The sequence below is a fragment of the Crocuta crocuta genome, unplaced genomic scaffold (assembly GCF_008692635.1).
Source record: "Crocuta crocuta isolate KB4526 unplaced genomic scaffold, BGI_CrCroc_1.0 scaffold260, whole genome shotgun sequence".
NCBI classification, from domain to species: Eukaryota; Metazoa; Chordata; class Mammalia; order Carnivora; family Hyaenidae; genus Crocuta; species Crocuta crocuta.
Window position 1 is genome coordinate 7761339 of NW_027527525.1, and position 16249 is coordinate 7777587.

Below are 16249 nucleotides of genomic sequence, written 5' to 3' on the forward strand. Positions count from 1 at the left end.
CCTCTCTCTCTGCCCCTTCCCCCCTTAAATAAATAAACATTTAAAAAAAATAAAATCTAGAAATGAGATGCACCTGCTGCCTTGAATGTATATATTAGAGAGGCTTCACCTGATCAGGGAGGTCAGAGAAAGATTTCTGAGAAATGATTATTGACCTAAGCAAGTGACCCAATACCATATGTGGCCATATGTGGCTATTTATGTTTAAATTACCTAAAATCAAATGAAACGTAAAATTTCATTCCTCATTCTCATTATGCATATCTCAAGCACTCAAAAGCCACGCACACGTGGCTGGTGGCTACCAAACTGGACTGTGCAAATACAGAACATTGTCAACATCTCAGAAAGGTCTACCAGGCAGTGCTTAGTGAGAGAAACAACAGGTGTTAATCAGGCCAAGAAAGAAGGGAAGAACATCAGACAAACAGACCCCCAATAGGGGGAAGCATCCTGGAGACGGAAAAGACTTCACAGAGAGCCATTGTGCCCAATGCTCCCAGGAGGCATCGGAGAAGTAAAAGAAAAAGCAGTAGCAGAAGAAGCAGGATAGGATTTATCTTCTAAAGGCTGGGAGGGAAAAAAACTAAGCAAACAAAAGCAATTCGATGAAAGATGATGAAAGAAAATAAGAAACTACAAAAAAGAGTAAGTAGAGAGAGAGAAAGAAAGATGGTAGAGATGAAGTGTATTAGATCTAAATTTGGATCCCATGTACCAGAGGCTGTGTTGTTAATCTGCTCAAGGAAAGATACTACATTCAGCACAGCAGATGCAGGGCCAGACCAGCGAATTAAATGGGCAGATGGGGGCGAACCATTCTTGCACCCTTGAGTCTTTGAAGGTCACATTCATTTCTGTCATATTCCCAGGTGTGTGATGCGTTTTTTTTTTTTAATTCTGTGATGCTAATTTCAATTTCTGTGACAGGGCTTCTGTCAGGGCTTCTATTTTGCTTTTTTCAGGAGTAATTATGACTCCATGAGTGAAGGAGCTAATTTGAGAAGCTGCAACTACATATATCATTAAAAATCGGAATGAGATTTGGAAAACAGTGAAAAGATCTTCCATCTCTGGTTGACCGTTATCTACGAATTATCACTCGCCTCTGAAAATGTTAACCATATTTATCACAAAGTCTTGGGATTTTTGCGCTATTATGTCTGTTCCCTTTGATCTTAACTCTTACGTGATGACTTTTTATATCTTGGTTATGTTGTTGGCCATATATAAATAGTGATTCTTTTTTTATTCTGTTTTTAATTTTAAACAATAACAAAAGGCTGCCATTTGTTAAATTTCACTTGCTTGCCATGCATGTTAGATTGTAGGTATTAGTATCTTCATTTTGAATATTTGTTTCAGATAAGGAAGTTTGAATGAGAGAAATTAAATGAAGACAAAACTAGTCACAAAACTAGTGAGAACAGGGTTAAGATTTCAAGAGAGGCGAGTCTGATGTAAATGTCAGCATTGCTCTTCCATTAAGCTGCTTCCCGTTGATAGAGCTCTGCAATGGTTGATTCTCTTCCAATTCAAACATCTCATCAGGCAGCCACCTTCATACCCAGCATTCTTCTCCACCGGAGTCCTTACACATTCAGGTGTATTAAAAAAGATAAGTAGGTCATAGGAACCAACCTTTCTACCACCAACTAAAGCACCACCCAGTACCCCTGGGATGCCCTACTCTGTAGTTTTCCAGAAGTTGAAAGAAAATGCTCATTTCCTTTGAATTCAACCCCTCAGTCACCTACCCATCTACTCAGCCACCCACGTCTTTTACTTTGCCCAAGGTCTGATTCACCCTAGTGGAATGTTCTTCTCAGGGAGACTCAGCTCTCACGGGCACCAAGAGTCCCAAACAGGCTGCGGGGTCCCTAGGAGAGTTCACAGCAGGCTCTTACAAGCTATCAAGGCACGGCCGCCGGCCGTATATACGGGTGAGCTTCTCTCTTGAAACTTTGTATTCAATCAGGTCACTGCAAAATTTGGCCTAGAAGACACCTTGGAGAAAGCCGAGTGAGCAGTTTACACATCCTGCGGTGGCGAGTTTGTCTGTCTCCCCAGGAGACTTGCAGGCTGTTTCCACCCCAGGACAGTTGCTTTCCTCCGGACACGGGTCTCAGCCCCTCTCCTGACACCCAGCTCACACTAGGTGCTCAATGAATGGATGGATCTAGTCCAAGCCATTGTCTCTCAGATATGACGGTCCCCAGACCCGCAGAAATTAGATTCCCTTTCCAATTCCACCGGGGCCTCGCTCCGGATCCAAAGTGTTTGCATAAAACGCGGCTGCATATGTTTCGAGACAGGGTATACTGCTCTGGCATCAGACTTACTACCTCCTGCTGTGCCACCGCGGGCAAGGAGCTTGCGGCATTTGCGAAATGGGGCGAACAAGGAAGGAACCGCCTTAAAGGGTGGAGCGAAGGAGGTGGAAAATGACGCAAGCAGAGTGACGATCAGAAGGCCCCGCCCTGGCGGAAAACCGGACTGTTTCGCTGGCGAGGAACTGGGGGTGCCGGCGGGAAAGCAGCGGAAGGGGGGACGGGGGTTCCNCCGGAAACACGCCCCCTGCCGCCGAGGCGCGCTTTCGAAAGTCCCCTCTCCGGCCCTGGTACCTTTCGCTGTCTTCGGGGCGCTCGCTTGCCGGTGCTCTCGAGTCCGCCCCGCCCTGTGCGCCCTCCCGGACGCGGGGGGGGGAGCCCCGAGGCCGCACAGCGATGAGCAGGACCCGCGAGGAGGTGGACGCGACGCTCCATATCGCCAAGCTGAATGCGGCCGAGCTGCTGCCGGCCGTGCACTGCCTGGGCTTCGGCCCCGGGGCCGGCGCCGCCGCGGGTGACTTCTGCCTGCTGGAGCTGGAGCCCGCGCTGTGCCAGCAGCTGGAGGCCGGGCGCAGGTGAGCCTCCCGCCTGCCGCCGGCCCGCTGCCCCGCGGGGGAACGCGGGACGGGGACGCCGGGCCGGAAGGGGGCCTGGAGTTGAGCAGGGCGCTCGCAGCTGCCGGGAGGCCTGATCTCCAGCGCGCTGCCTTTTCCCGAGGAGTCCACACCTCTCCCGGCGGTACACTTAGCTGGACTGGGGTGATGCCAACACGCCTGGTGCATCCGATCGGGGAGGCCTGCGTCGTCGGAGACAAATCAGGAAGCATAACCTCAGGGAAGTTTTGGAGACCTTAACAGAGATGCCGGCAGCTGCCCTGAACACCTCGCCATTCTAGCTTACAGTCAGCGCTACTGTCTAATATTTATAGAGTTCTTTTTGCCTTCTACTTAACTTCGTTTCGAGACGATAGGTAGTACTGTAGGGAGTAAGTTGAAAAACGTTTTACAGAGTTGGTAGTTGTGGCATGCCCTCAAGAAACAGACTTGCTTGGGGCCATTTAGTGGGAATCTGAAGCTGTTTCTAATTGTGGATCAGCTACACATTAGCTGCAGAACCATGGATTTAAAAACACAGTCAAAAGAGAAGTCTAGAGAATCAGTCTGTCAAATGTGTGCTCCCCCAGCTCTTGGCAAGTAGGAGTTAGGGGCTCTGGTTTGTTTCTTGTTTGCACCACCTCACTTCCAACACTTGTATTTTATTAGGTAGTTTGTGCTCTTGTAGATTCCTTTAAGTCGAACTTCTCAGGATTTCAGTTTTCATATTTACTCATCTGGTAGTATTATAATTAACTGGCCAGTTTTCAGATGCTAGGCACAAAGTATCTTTAAGGGAGCCAAACGGGAGTCTCACTCGTTGGTTTTCCTCCCCACTGAGTTGTGAAAGGACTTCAGGCGTGGGGACCTTCTTTATATTTAGTGCAATGTGGAAGTCAATGTGGAAGAGTGGTTACTTGAGACTATTAAGTGTTAGTGCTAGGAAGCTTAAAAAAAACAACATGGATTCTTTTCACTTGAACTGAGTCTTAATTTTAAAAAAGTACTTACACATTCTTCTATTTCAGGTTTTATTTTTACTATTTCTTTAAAAGAAGTGAATAGTGTACAGGAGGGTTAAGTGTTTTATAGACAAAACCGCTAGAAACTACTCCCTTGCTGTCAACTCCACTTTTTTTTTAAGATTCTTAAAAATGTTTATTTATTTATTTTGAGAGAAGGGGAGGGTGGGACAGAGAGAGAGGAGAGAGAGGACCTCAAGCAGTTTATCCTCACGTGAGAAACCGAAATCAGGAATCAGACACTTTACCAACTGAGCCACCCCGGCGCCCCCTCCCCCATCATCTCCTTCTTTAGTGTTTCCTCTTCGTCCTCACCTCTGTTATTCTTGCTCTTTTCCCCCTGTGAACCTTTGTCAGAGCTTCTTTACTGCCATGTGTAAACATATCTTTTTCATATTTTTTCATTCAGCGTTGCATCTCTCTTCATAAAGTCCCGATATCTTTGCAACAGGAGCTGATGGGTAGGCTGGAATGTGTCCTAGGATTGTTAGGGGACACTCAGAACAAAACAAGAAGAGGGGCGCCTGGGTGGCTTAGTCGGTTGAGCGTCCGACTTTCGCTTAGGTCATGATCTCGCGGTTCGTGGGTTCGAGCCCTGTGTCGGGCTCTGTGCTGACTGCCAGCTCAGAGCCTGGAGCCTATTTCAGAGCCTGTGTCTCCCTCTCTCTCTGACCCTCCCCTGCTCACGCTGTCTCTCTCTCTCTCCTAGAAATAAATATATTTAAAAAAAAAAAAAACCCGAGAAGAATCTCTCTTAGGTGGGTACCAGGACCATCAGCATGATGGTGATCATCTGGGAGCTTGTTAGAAATGCAGAATCCTGGGTCCTGTCCCAGACCTGCAGATTGGGATTCAGTTTTTTAACAAGATTCCCTAAGATGCCTCCGCATAGGTTTGAGAAGTACTGCTTTAACGTGGTTTAGGAAATTGACATCGTGGCTGAAGCTACTGGATGCTTTTGTCTTGTGCTCTTGGAAGCAGTTTGCAGGAAGATGCGATGTGGTAACTTTTGGACTCTTGGCCCCTTTGGATCTTTCTTGCATGTTGAATTATTTTTCCTTGGCGAGGCCACCTGGTGCCCCTCTGTCTCTCAACTGGTTCCGCCATTGCTCTCTGGAGCCCAGCATTATGTGAGGGTGGTGAGAACAGGGGCCAGACCCAGCCTCAAGACTTAATTTTAAATTCTGCAAACCTGGAGGATTTTGGAACTGTTTATAATGAAGATGTCCCTTGAAGTCTCAACAAACCATGTCTTTTCTCTTCCCATTTTCCTGCAGTCTTGTGATTCGTGGTGATAAAGACGAGCAGGCTGTGCTGTGCAGTAAAGACAAAACGTATGACTTGAAGATAGCAGACACTTCCAATATGTTGCTTTTCATTCCTGGTTGTAAAACTCCTGACCAGCTGAAGGCGGAAGAAACACGTTGTGACATTATTCACACTGAGGTACTGCTATTTATCTTCTCATTTATATGAGAATCACAACATATGTGCTAATATTGCCTTTAATTAAAATCTTTAGGTGTGAAATGCATGATCACAGGGGACCTGGAAGATTCTCTAGCGAGATTTAAAATTTCTTGGCATCGTTTGTTTGTTTGGAGTCTTGCGAAGTTGTCTTTATTTTCCCTACTTGAGTTTTAAGTCCCAGATGAGGTGACCATTGCGGGTGACATAGAAAGTGCATTAGGAGGTGACGTATTCTAAACGTTTTACCTATTTTTAGTAAGTCTTGCAGTGTATATGTTTTGAAAGAAGACTCCCTCACACAACTAGCACCTTAAGTAATATTTAGGAGGCAGAGAAATGAAGAAATTGGGTTTTCAAGGCAAGTGTGTGTGTGTGTGTGTGTGTGTGTGTGTGTGTGAGTGAGACCTTTGAAGTCCCTTTAATTCAATACTACCTCTAGCCATGTATGACCAAGTCTTAATTATTGTGGAGGCTACTGGTGGCAGATACCAAATAGAAGTCTCCGTTCTGGTTAGATTGTTAACACATGTTGTGATCGAAACACAGCCTTACATTTCCTCAGAATGATTTTAGGCCATCTAGTGCCTTAGAAACAATTGGAATAGAGATAAGGGAAAATAGTGGGGAATCTCTGACCCACGATGTTGCCAGAACAAAAGAAACTTTGGCAAAATGTGTATTTTGGTTTTTGGGGGGAGGGGGAGGGTTGTGTCTTTTAATTAGACACATGGGCAGTTTAGTCTTTTGTAAACTGTTGGTTTCTCATCGCATACCTGTTCTGTAGGTGTTTTGCAGGCCTGTAACAATACCAGAGTGCCTTTGAGCTCTCCTTACGGGAACTGTGTGCAAGTGAGACTGGGCAAAGCTTAACAAAGTTCTACCAACTAAAATTTTAATCTGTGGTTGAGCTTTAGATGTCTGAAAGGGCTAGGGAAGAAATGCGCGTGCACAAAGCAGGCTGTTGATGGTAAATGACAGTGGACACTCAGCCTCAGCAGGTAACAGGATGGTGGAGCCTGCAGCAAATTGAAGAGCACAGGCCCCACGGAGGTGGGCGGCCATAGCTTGACCTTGTGGGAAAGCAGGCCCAGAACTGCCAAATCTTCTGATTGCTTGTTTTCTTTTTAAAAAAAATTTTTTTTGATGTTTTATTTATTTCTGAGAGAGAGAGAGAGAGAGACAGCATGAGCAGGGGAGGGTCAGAGAGAGAGGGAGACACAGAATCTGAAGCAGGCTCCAGGCTCTGAGCTGTCAGCGCAGAGCCCGACACGGAGCTCGAACTCATGGACCGTGAGATCATGACATGAACCAAAGTCAGATGCTTAACCAACTGAGCCACCCAGGCGCCCCAGCAGTTTGGAAAGATGTTTCCTGAAGATACCCATCCATTTGCTGAGTTGGCTGGAGGGTATTTTCTCAACAGAAAGTGGAATGCCTGGCTTTCTTGTCTTCTGATTGAGAGCAATGAGTTGGTTGAAATTTTGTATGACATTTTCATCTAGAATAGTCCCTGAAAGGCTCTAATATATTTACACTTTCTAGATCTTTGGCTTTTCTAATAATTATTGGGAATTAAGAAGATGCAGACCTAAATTAAAGAAGCTAAAGAAGCTTTTGATGGAAAATGCCTATGAAGGACCTGACAGTCAAAAAGAGGATTCCAATCATTCAAAAGTAAGACTTATTTTCACTTTTTTTAAATTGAAAAATAGAACTATAATTAGAGGTATTTAATGGTGACATTTTTATTTTTAATGTTTGTATTATGAAAATTTCAGACATCCCCCGAAGCAGACAGTCCTCCATATATTCATCACTCAGTTGAACATTTATCCCTGTTTTGTCAGTCTGGTTTCTTTTGTCCCCCGCTGCTTCTTAGCTTTTTTTCCCCCTTCTTTTTCTGGAATATTTTTTTAAATTGTTTTAAATGTTTATTTTTGAGAGAGAGAAAGGCAGACACAGAATCCGGAGAAGGATCCAGGCTCTGAGCTGTCAGCACAGAGCCTGACATGGGGCTTGGACTCACGAACTGCTGGATCATGACCTGAGCCAANAATACATTTTTTAGAAGTTAAATTAGTTTTTATTTAATTAAAATTATAATTCGGGGCTCTTCAGAAAAGGCGTTATGGAAATGGAAATGGAAACTATTCTTATTCTATTGTGAGAATTAATTAATTCCTGGAAGTATGGAAAAATATTTACAAGCCAAGTAAAAAAACAATTCAAGTTTCTAATGTAGTTCAACATTATAACTGTACTGGTATTCTGAAGTCCGTATTTATGTTAGCTCTCTTTTTCTCTGTTGACTGATTTCCTTTCTTTTTTTGGGTAACCACTTTATTGAGATACAATTTGTATACCAGACAGGTCACTCATTCATTGGTTTTAGTACATTCACGGAGTAGTACAGTCGTCACCATGATGAAATTTAGGACATTTTTCTCACCCCGAGGAAACTCTGTACTCCTTAACTCTTCTCTTTTAAACTTATCTTTCCCTGCTTCCCTCTCCCATCAGCAACCACTAATCTTTCAGTCTCTTGATTTGCCTCTTTTGGGCATTTCATATGAATAGAATCATATAATATACAACCTTTTCTGACTGGCTTTCTTTTTTTTTCTGATTTGGCGTGTTTTCAATGTTCATTCGTGTTACAGCATATATTAGTAATTTATTTGTCTTTATTGGAAAATACTCCATTTTACAGGTATACCACATTTTGTTCCTATGTTCCTCAGCTGACGGACATTTGGGTAGTTTCCACATTTTATTATGAATGACATTCCTGTGAACATTCGTGTACAGGTTTCTAGAGGACCTGTGTTTTCCTTTATCTTGGGTTTATACACAAGAGTGGAATTGATGGCTCATGTTGTAACTCTTGGTAACTTTTTGAGGAACTGGCAGACTGTTTTCCAAAGTGGCTGCGCCATTTTACATTCCCATGTATGAGGGCTTCAGTTTCTCCACATCCTTGACAACTCTTGTTATTGTCTTTTTTATATCCATACCAGTGGATTTGAAGCAAGATCATTGTGGTTTTGATGTGTATTTCCCTAATGACTGATGATGTTGACCATCTTTTTATGTGCTTTTTGACTATTTGTATTTCATTGAAAACTGTCTATTCAGGAACGCCTTTGCCTAATTTGTAATTGGGTTATTTGTCTTTTTATTACTGGGTTGTCGGAGACTTCTTTATATAATCTAATTACAAGTTCCTTATCAGAAACATAATTTACTTATGGGCACTTGGGTAGCCTAGTCACTTAAACCTCCGACTCTTGATTTGGCTCAGGTCGTGATCTCACAGTTCCGTGAGATGGAACCCCATATTGGGTTCCCTGCTGACAGCACAGAGCCTGTTTGGGATTCTCTCTCCCTCTACCCCTCCTTGGTTCATGCATACACACACAAGCTCTCTCTCTAAAATAAATAAACATAAAACAAAAGAAATGTAATATGCTTATATTTTCTCCCATTTTGTGGGTTATTTTTTCACTTCTGATTTTTAAAAAAATTATTTTTATTATTATTTTCTTATTTTTGAGAGAGACAGAGAAGATGAGCAATGGGGGGTGATGGGGACATAGGGCAGAATCCAAAGCAGGCCCCGGGCTCTGAGCTGGTAGCACAAAGCTCAGCGTGGGGCTAAACTCATGAGCTATGAGATCATGACCTGAGCCGAGGTCGGATGCTTAACTGACTGAGCCAGCCAGGCATCCCTCACTTTTGATTTTTCTTAAAAATTGTGATGAATATACGTAAGGTAAAATGTACAGTTTTAACGTTTTTATGTGTATAGTTTTGTGCCATTACATACATTCGCATTGTTCTGTAATCATGACCACCACGCATCATCCGTAGAAACCTTTCATGTTCCCAAGCTGGGACCAAATACCCATTAAACACTAACTCCCCAGTTTCCCCTGCCTCCTAGCCTCTGGCAACTACTACCCTACTTTTCATCTTTATGAATTTGACTATTCTAAATATCCCATACAGGTGGGATCATATAGTATTTATCCTTTTGCGTTGATGGTAATTTGAAGTACAGAAGTTTTTCATTGTGATGAAGTCCAATTTAATGTTTTTTCTTTTGCCATTTGTTTTTGGTATCCTAGCTAAGAAACTTAAGCTAAATCCAACATCATGAACCCCTGTATTTTTTTCTAAGATTTCACGTGGTAATCATTATACATCATTAAAAGAAGAAATTGAGCTACAGTATAAATACTGCCTTAATCTGTTCTGTGTATTTATCCCCCCAAATTTAATAAATTTAAAAAAAAATATTCTTCAAAGGCCTTAAATGTTTCTTGGGGTTTTTTTTTTCTTGTTTTAGTATACAACTGAAGATTTGCTTGATCAAATTCAGGCAAGTGAGGAAGAAATAATGGCCCAATTACAAGTTCTAAATGCCTGTGAGATTGAAGGTAACATCACTTACTGTAATCATTCATAAGAATGGAATTGGGCGGGGCACCTGGGTGGCTTAGTTGGTTAAGCTTCCAGACTTTCGCTTAGGTCATGATCTCGCGGTAGTGGGTTCGAGCCCCACGTCAGGCTCTGTGCTGACTGCCAGCTCAGAGCCTGGAGACTATTTCGGAGTCTGTGTCTCCCTCTCTCTCTGACCCTCCCCTCTTCACGCTGTCTCTCTCTCTCTCTCTCCTAGAAATAAATAAAAATATTAAAAAAAAAAAAGCATGGAATTGGGCATCACGTGTGAGAGAGATTTACGGACATCTTGATCCTATAGCACACTATTTATTTAATTTTCTTTTGGGCTTAAAGATTATGATATTATGTTTTTGGGTGTGGGGTAGAGACTACATGTGACCTTCACCTGAGGAGGTCAACTGTGACCAGTGACTCCAACCACTCTTTACAGGGCTTTTCCTTGTCATGGAAAGGAAAGTACATTTGGTCCTAAGCATTGAAAGTAAAATTTTTATGATGGATGCCTGCTATTAATTACTATGGTGTATGGGTACCAGGCATGTTGAGGTTAGAAACCAAAGGATTTTAATGCAGCTCTGTATATTAGTCATTTCTCACCTGGGGAGGGATAAAATTTTAGTCTGTGTCAAGGAGCGTGTAGATTATTCCTAACATTCTTTCTGAGATCAACATCACACATTTCCCTTTTTCAATGTTGCCTTTATTCTTTCAGAATAGCAATAGTAACAGTCTTCCTTGGAAATGGTAGATTTGTACTTGATTTGTTTCTCCAGGGATGGTGGTAGAGCCTTCGATTATAAGATGGCATTTCGTGATCTTTCACCAGAATAGGGAAAGTTGCCTTGATGTCTAGGCTTTATCTTGCCACTGGTTCACATTGTACCTCTGAGTCCATGGACTCTTGAGTGACCTAGGCTTCTTTACAAGTACGAGGACACTTCTGCAGGACAGCTAAGAGTGAGAGTTATAACCATGGCAGTGCCCCTCAGCAGAGTTCAGCATATGGGATATCAAACCTACGGTCTTTACCTCATTTGTACGACGTTCTAATGAAATGACTATTCTAGCAACAGGTTTCCACGTTTCCATTTAGATCGACAGATTATTCTGAGATTATTGAGTGTTAAAACACTTGATAAAAATCAGTGTTAGTCACATATGAGGTATTTTTTAAACCTGCTTGGTTTCAGTGCGCTAAGGTGGCTCAGTTGGTTGAGCATCTGACTTTGGCTCAAGTCATGATATCATGGTCCATGAGTTCGAGCCCCGCATCAGGCTCTGTGCCAACAGCTCAGAGCCTGGAGCCTGCTTCAGATTCTGTGTGTCCCTCTGTGTATGCCCCTCCCCTGCTCACATTCTATCTCTCTCTCTCAGAAATAAAATAAATACATAAAAAAGGTTAAGAAAAAAGGTGCTTCATTCTCTCAAGACACAATTCATTGTGATTAGGAGAAAACATAAAAAGCAGCATTGCTTATAAAGAAAGCTAAGACTTTAGTGTCTCTTTTATGTGCTGGGCAAGAGCATGCTGCTTCTTTATTGATCATTAGCCAATTAATTTGCTTAAAATGTTCTTTGGTAAAGATTACATTTGGAATTTGTAGGTTATTGGAGGATTCTTGACTTTGATTATGAGATGAAACTTCTGAATCATGTAACTCAGCTTGTGGACTCTGAATCTTGGTCTTTTGATAAAGTTCCTTTGAACACGTGCCTTCAGGAGCTTGGACCATTGGAGCCAGAGTAAGTATTTTAATCACTGTCCCTCCAAATTTTCTTTAAAGAAGCAAAGTTATTTTCTAGGATGGAGCTAAACCCAGGGCATAGGCTATTTATATTGGGATATCGTATAGAAATTTAAAAAATACATAACCAGGAAGGACTTAGGAATTTTGGTTACTAGACTGAATCAGTGTGCATCATCTCTGTTTTTTCCTGCCATAAAAAATGTTAAGAAATAGGGGTGCCTGGGTGGCTCAGTCGGTTAAGTGTCCGACTTCGGCTCAGGTCACAATCTCATGGTTCATGGGTTCGAGCCCGCGTCGGGCTCTATGCTGACAGCCAGCTCAGGGCCAGGAGCCTGTTTCCGATTCTGTGTCTCCCTCTCTCTCTGACCCTTCCCTGGTCATGCTGGCTGGTTGTCTCTCTCTCTCTCTCTCTCAGAAATAAATAAAACATTAAAAAATTTTTTAAAAATTTAAAGAAATAATTATATTTAAGCTGTTTTATGATAATAAATGTATGTTCACACAGTTCATGTAAGAATGTCTAGCATGGGGGTGTCTGGTTGGCTCAGTCAGTTAGGCGGCCAACTTCAGCTCAGGTCATGATCTCACAGCTTGTGAGTTCGAGCCCTGTGTTGGGCTTTGTGCTGACAGCTCGGAGCCTGGAGCCTGCTTCGGATTCTGTCTCTCTCTCTCTCTCTCTCTCTCTCTCTCTCTCTCTCTGTCTCTGCCTTGCCCCGCTCATACTCTGTGTCTCTGTCTCTAAAAAAATAAATAAATGTTAAAAAAAAAATTTTTTTTAAATAAAAAAGAATGTCTAGTATGGGCCTGGCATACATGGCTTCCCAGTATTTTTTAGTTAGTTCCTAATGTAAAATTTTATGTGGCAACTGAAATCACTTAGTATTTCAGATCTCAAAGTTCTGTCTTAATTTTTTAGTTAGCAAAGGTGTTTAAGATATAATGCATAAAAATGTGAGAACTTTTAAAATGAGTATTTGTAAATTTTTCAGGGAAATGATTGAACACTGTCTTAAATGTTATGGAAAGAAATACATAGAGGAAGGTAAGATTTGGAAAGTATTTTAACTTGTGTGTGTTTAAAGTTGGTAGAGGGGCACCTGGGTGGCTCAGTCGGTTAAGCATCCAATTTTGGCTCAGGTCATGATCTTGCGTTTGTGGGTTCAAGCCCTACATTGGGCTCTGTGCTGACAGCTCAGAGCCTGGAGTCTGCTTTAGAGTCTGTGTCTCCCTCTCTCTCAGCCCCTTCCCCACTCACGCTCTGTTTCTGTCTCTCTCAAAAATAAGTAAACATTGGGGCACCAGGGTGGCTCAGTCGGTTGAGCGTCCAACTTCGGCTCAGGTCATGATCTCACAGTTCGTGGGTTTGAGCCCTGCGTCGGGCTCTGTGCTGACAGCTAGCTCAGAGCCTGGAGCCTGCTTCAGATTCTGTATCTACCTGTCTCTCACCCTCTCCTGCTCATGCTGTCTCTCTCTCTCTCTCAGAAATAAATAAAAACATTAAAAATATTTAAAAAAATAAGTAAACATTTTAAAAAATGTTTAAAATTGTATGCCTTTCTGAAGCGTGTGCCTGATAAAAAACAACCTCATGGGCTTGTGAGAAGTGAGCTGTGTATAATTTTTTCTGAGAAATTGCACTGAGGAAAAGGAAGCGTTAGTAGTGCTTTGAATTGCCAGTATGAAACCATCCAAACCCTTTTCCTTTAGGTGAAGTTTATTTTGAATTGAGTGCTGATAAAATATGCAGAGCAACAGCACAGATGCTACTTCAGAATGCGGTGAAATTTAATCTGGCTGAGTTTCAAGAAGTGTGGCAACAGAGTGTTCCCGAAGGAATGATAACCAAGCTTGATCAACTTAAGGTAAGGTAGCAATAGTGCATGCTCCCATAACTCAACTGGTTATCGTTCATTATTGGGTGGAAAGAAATTTGTATTGCAACTGAGCTTGGAGCCACTGTATTTTCCCAGCCACCATTTCCACTAGGAGCACACTGTGCATTCAGTCCGTCTCTGGCTTTAGAACACTTCTGTCACCTCAGTGAGATCCCTCAAGCCTGTTTATCGTTAATCCTTCCTCCTGCCTGGTGTATCTCATCTTGTTGCATCCTCTTCATAATCTTCCCTGTACCTTCTTCCCTTTCTACTTCTCTCCTGCTCCCTGCATACCAGCCTTCTTTCAGGTTTTCAAGATCACCAAGCTCTGTCCTACCTCAGAAACTTCACACAAGCCTTTTTGTTCTAGAATGACCTTCTTTGTCATTTCGTCTCGCCAGCCACCTCCTATTCATCTTTGAGTCACTTCATCAAGGGGGCTTCCCTTTAAAACAAAATGCCTCCTCTCTTACTCTGCCACCGCACCCTGTAGTTTTCCTTCATGGTGCTTATGGCTGAGCACTGGGAAAACGTTTAATTATGTGGGTTTTCCACTCTCTACTTGGATAGAATTTTGTTCACTCTTGCTTATCAATGCATAGCATACTGCCTGGCATGTCACATATGCTCAGTAAATATTTGTTAAATTGTGAAAGGATTTGCTCAATATTTACAGAGTTCCTTTTATGTCTAGGCACCATGCTAGATGCTGAGTAGAAAACATCACCCAATGTGCCATCAAAGTCTCAGCCTGGGGTCTAGCAATGGGGGGTGCACGTTACCTGTATAAATCTTTTCTAGTGATGTAAAGTGATCTGTGTCATGGGAAGGACATGTGTACAAGATATTATGGGAAAACAAAAAGAGGGGACTTATCATCTGACTGTTCAATCAGAGATGATTTTCTGAAGGAATGGTGATTTAAGCTGCTGGGTTTAAAAGAATGAACTATTAACTCTCAAGATGGAGGCGCAGAGATAAGGATCCAGGACGTCATGCTCCAGGGCATGGAGGGACACAAATTGGGACGCTGTTAGTAGGAGGAAGAGTGAGAGTGAAAGTTGCTGTGAGTCAGTGAGGGACACTATGGTCTATGCTAAGGAATTTCAGTCCTATTTAGAAAGCTCCTTTGGGGCCCTTTAGTGACATCAAAAGAGCTACCTGGTGAGTTTTGTCTTTTGGAAAGAACACTGACCTTGAAGATGGTTAGATGGAAGTTTGGCCAGATTATGAGAAAGGGGAACTATCCAGGCTCTCTACACGTAAGTACTCCTAAGAAAGTACTGACCAAAGAACTAGGTGATGGAGCATAGACAGAGAAATGTTGAGGCCTTAAAATCTATAGGATTAAGTTTGAATTATGGAGGGGTGCCTGGGTGGCTTAGTCGGTTAAGCGTCCGACTTTTGCTTAGGTCATGATCTCGCGGTTCGTGGGTTCGAGCCCCGTGTCGGGCTCTGTGCTGACTGCCAGCTCAGAGCCTGGAGCCTGTTTCAGTCTGTGACTCCCTCTCTCTCTGACCCTCCCCTGCTCACGCTGTCTCTCTCTCTCCTAGAAATAAATAAAACATAAAAAAAAAAAAAAGTTTGAATAATGGAATCTAGGATAATCCAGGTCTCCTCATATCCTAGTTCATAGATGGGTTTGGATAGAGTTCCTGTGCCTGGAAGAAAGATTTGAGTTGAAGATAACATATATTACCGTCTAGCAAGTAGGTGGTGCTTAGAGTTATGGGTTTAGTTGAGGTTGGTTGAGTCATCCAGGGCAGTGACCGTGAGACAAGTTGAAGGATCAGGATAGAAGCCCAAAGAAATGCAACATTGAGTAAGGAGGAAAATGAGATGGTGATGTCAGAGATAGAGATTCAAAGAGTAGGAATCAACATTCATAAAGGACACAGAGCTAGCAAGATGAATCCAAGAAAGGGGCCATTGGATTTGTCAATGACAGGTCACTGGTAACCTTGAACTATAGCTATTCTGATAAAATGTGCAGCAGGAGCCAGAATGCAGAAGGGAAAAAAGAATTCACTTTTGAAAGGAGCTCGTTTTATGAAAAAGGCTATTGGAGGTCTCTCTGTAGTTTATGTGTTTCATGTAACTGACGTTTTAAATGGCTTGAGCTCAGCTGAACCCAAAGGTAAAAAGATGAGTTATATTTAAACATTAGACCAGTATTTTAACTGCCCTTTTCTGTTTCATTTTTTCATAGGGTTTAGCCTTGGTGGATAGACAGTCAAGACCACAAATCATATTTTTGCTAAAAGTAGATGATCTACCTGAGGACAATCAAGAACGTTTTAATAGTCTATTCTCTCTAAGGGAAAAGTGGACAGAAGAAGACATTGCTCCATATATTCAGTAAGTAATTTACTAAAATGGATTGGGAAGGATGCTGTTCTTTTTTTTTTTTAACTTATTTTTTTTTTAATATTTTATTTATTTCTGAGAGAGAGACAGTGTGTACAGGGGAGGGTCAGAGAGAGAGGGAGACACAGAATCAAAAAACAGGCTCCAGGCTCTGAGCTAGCTGTCAGCACAGAGCCCGATGCAGGGCTCAAACCCACGAACCGTGAGATCATGACCTGAGCCGAAGTCGGACAGTTAGCCGACTGAGCCACCCAGGCACCCCAAGGTTGCTTTTCTTATAAAGAGTAGTTTAGAGATCTTAGATTTATTATTAGGACATATTCTTTTTTCTTTCTTTCTTTTTTTTTTTTTTTTTTTTTTTGGTTTTCCCCAGGGAACACT

The 16249-nt window shown here is 42.4% G+C and overlaps 1 protein-coding gene across 1 annotated transcript in view; it reads left to right on the forward strand.

Moving 5' to 3' along the window:
• Window positions 1-2572: 2572 nt before the first annotated feature.
• The window catches only part of DSCC1 (DNA replication and sister chromatid cohesion 1), a 17519-nt gene continuing 3842 nt past the window's right edge, over window positions 2573-16249 (forward strand). The window contains exons 1-8 of the mRNA XM_077764769.1: window positions 2573-2905; window positions 5223-5391; window positions 6958-7089; window positions 9764-9854; window positions 11484-11622; window positions 12617-12669; window positions 13335-13489; window positions 15711-15859. Coding sequence (XP_077620895.1) covers window positions 2727-2905; window positions 5223-5391; window positions 6958-7089; window positions 9764-9854; window positions 11484-11622; window positions 12617-12669; window positions 13335-13489; window positions 15711-15859 — 1067 coding nt within the window. The 5' untranslated portion in view covers window positions 2573-2726. The remainder of the gene's footprint in view (window positions 2906-5222; window positions 5392-6957; window positions 7090-9763; window positions 9855-11483; window positions 11623-12616; window positions 12670-13334; window positions 13490-15710; window positions 15860-16249) is intronic.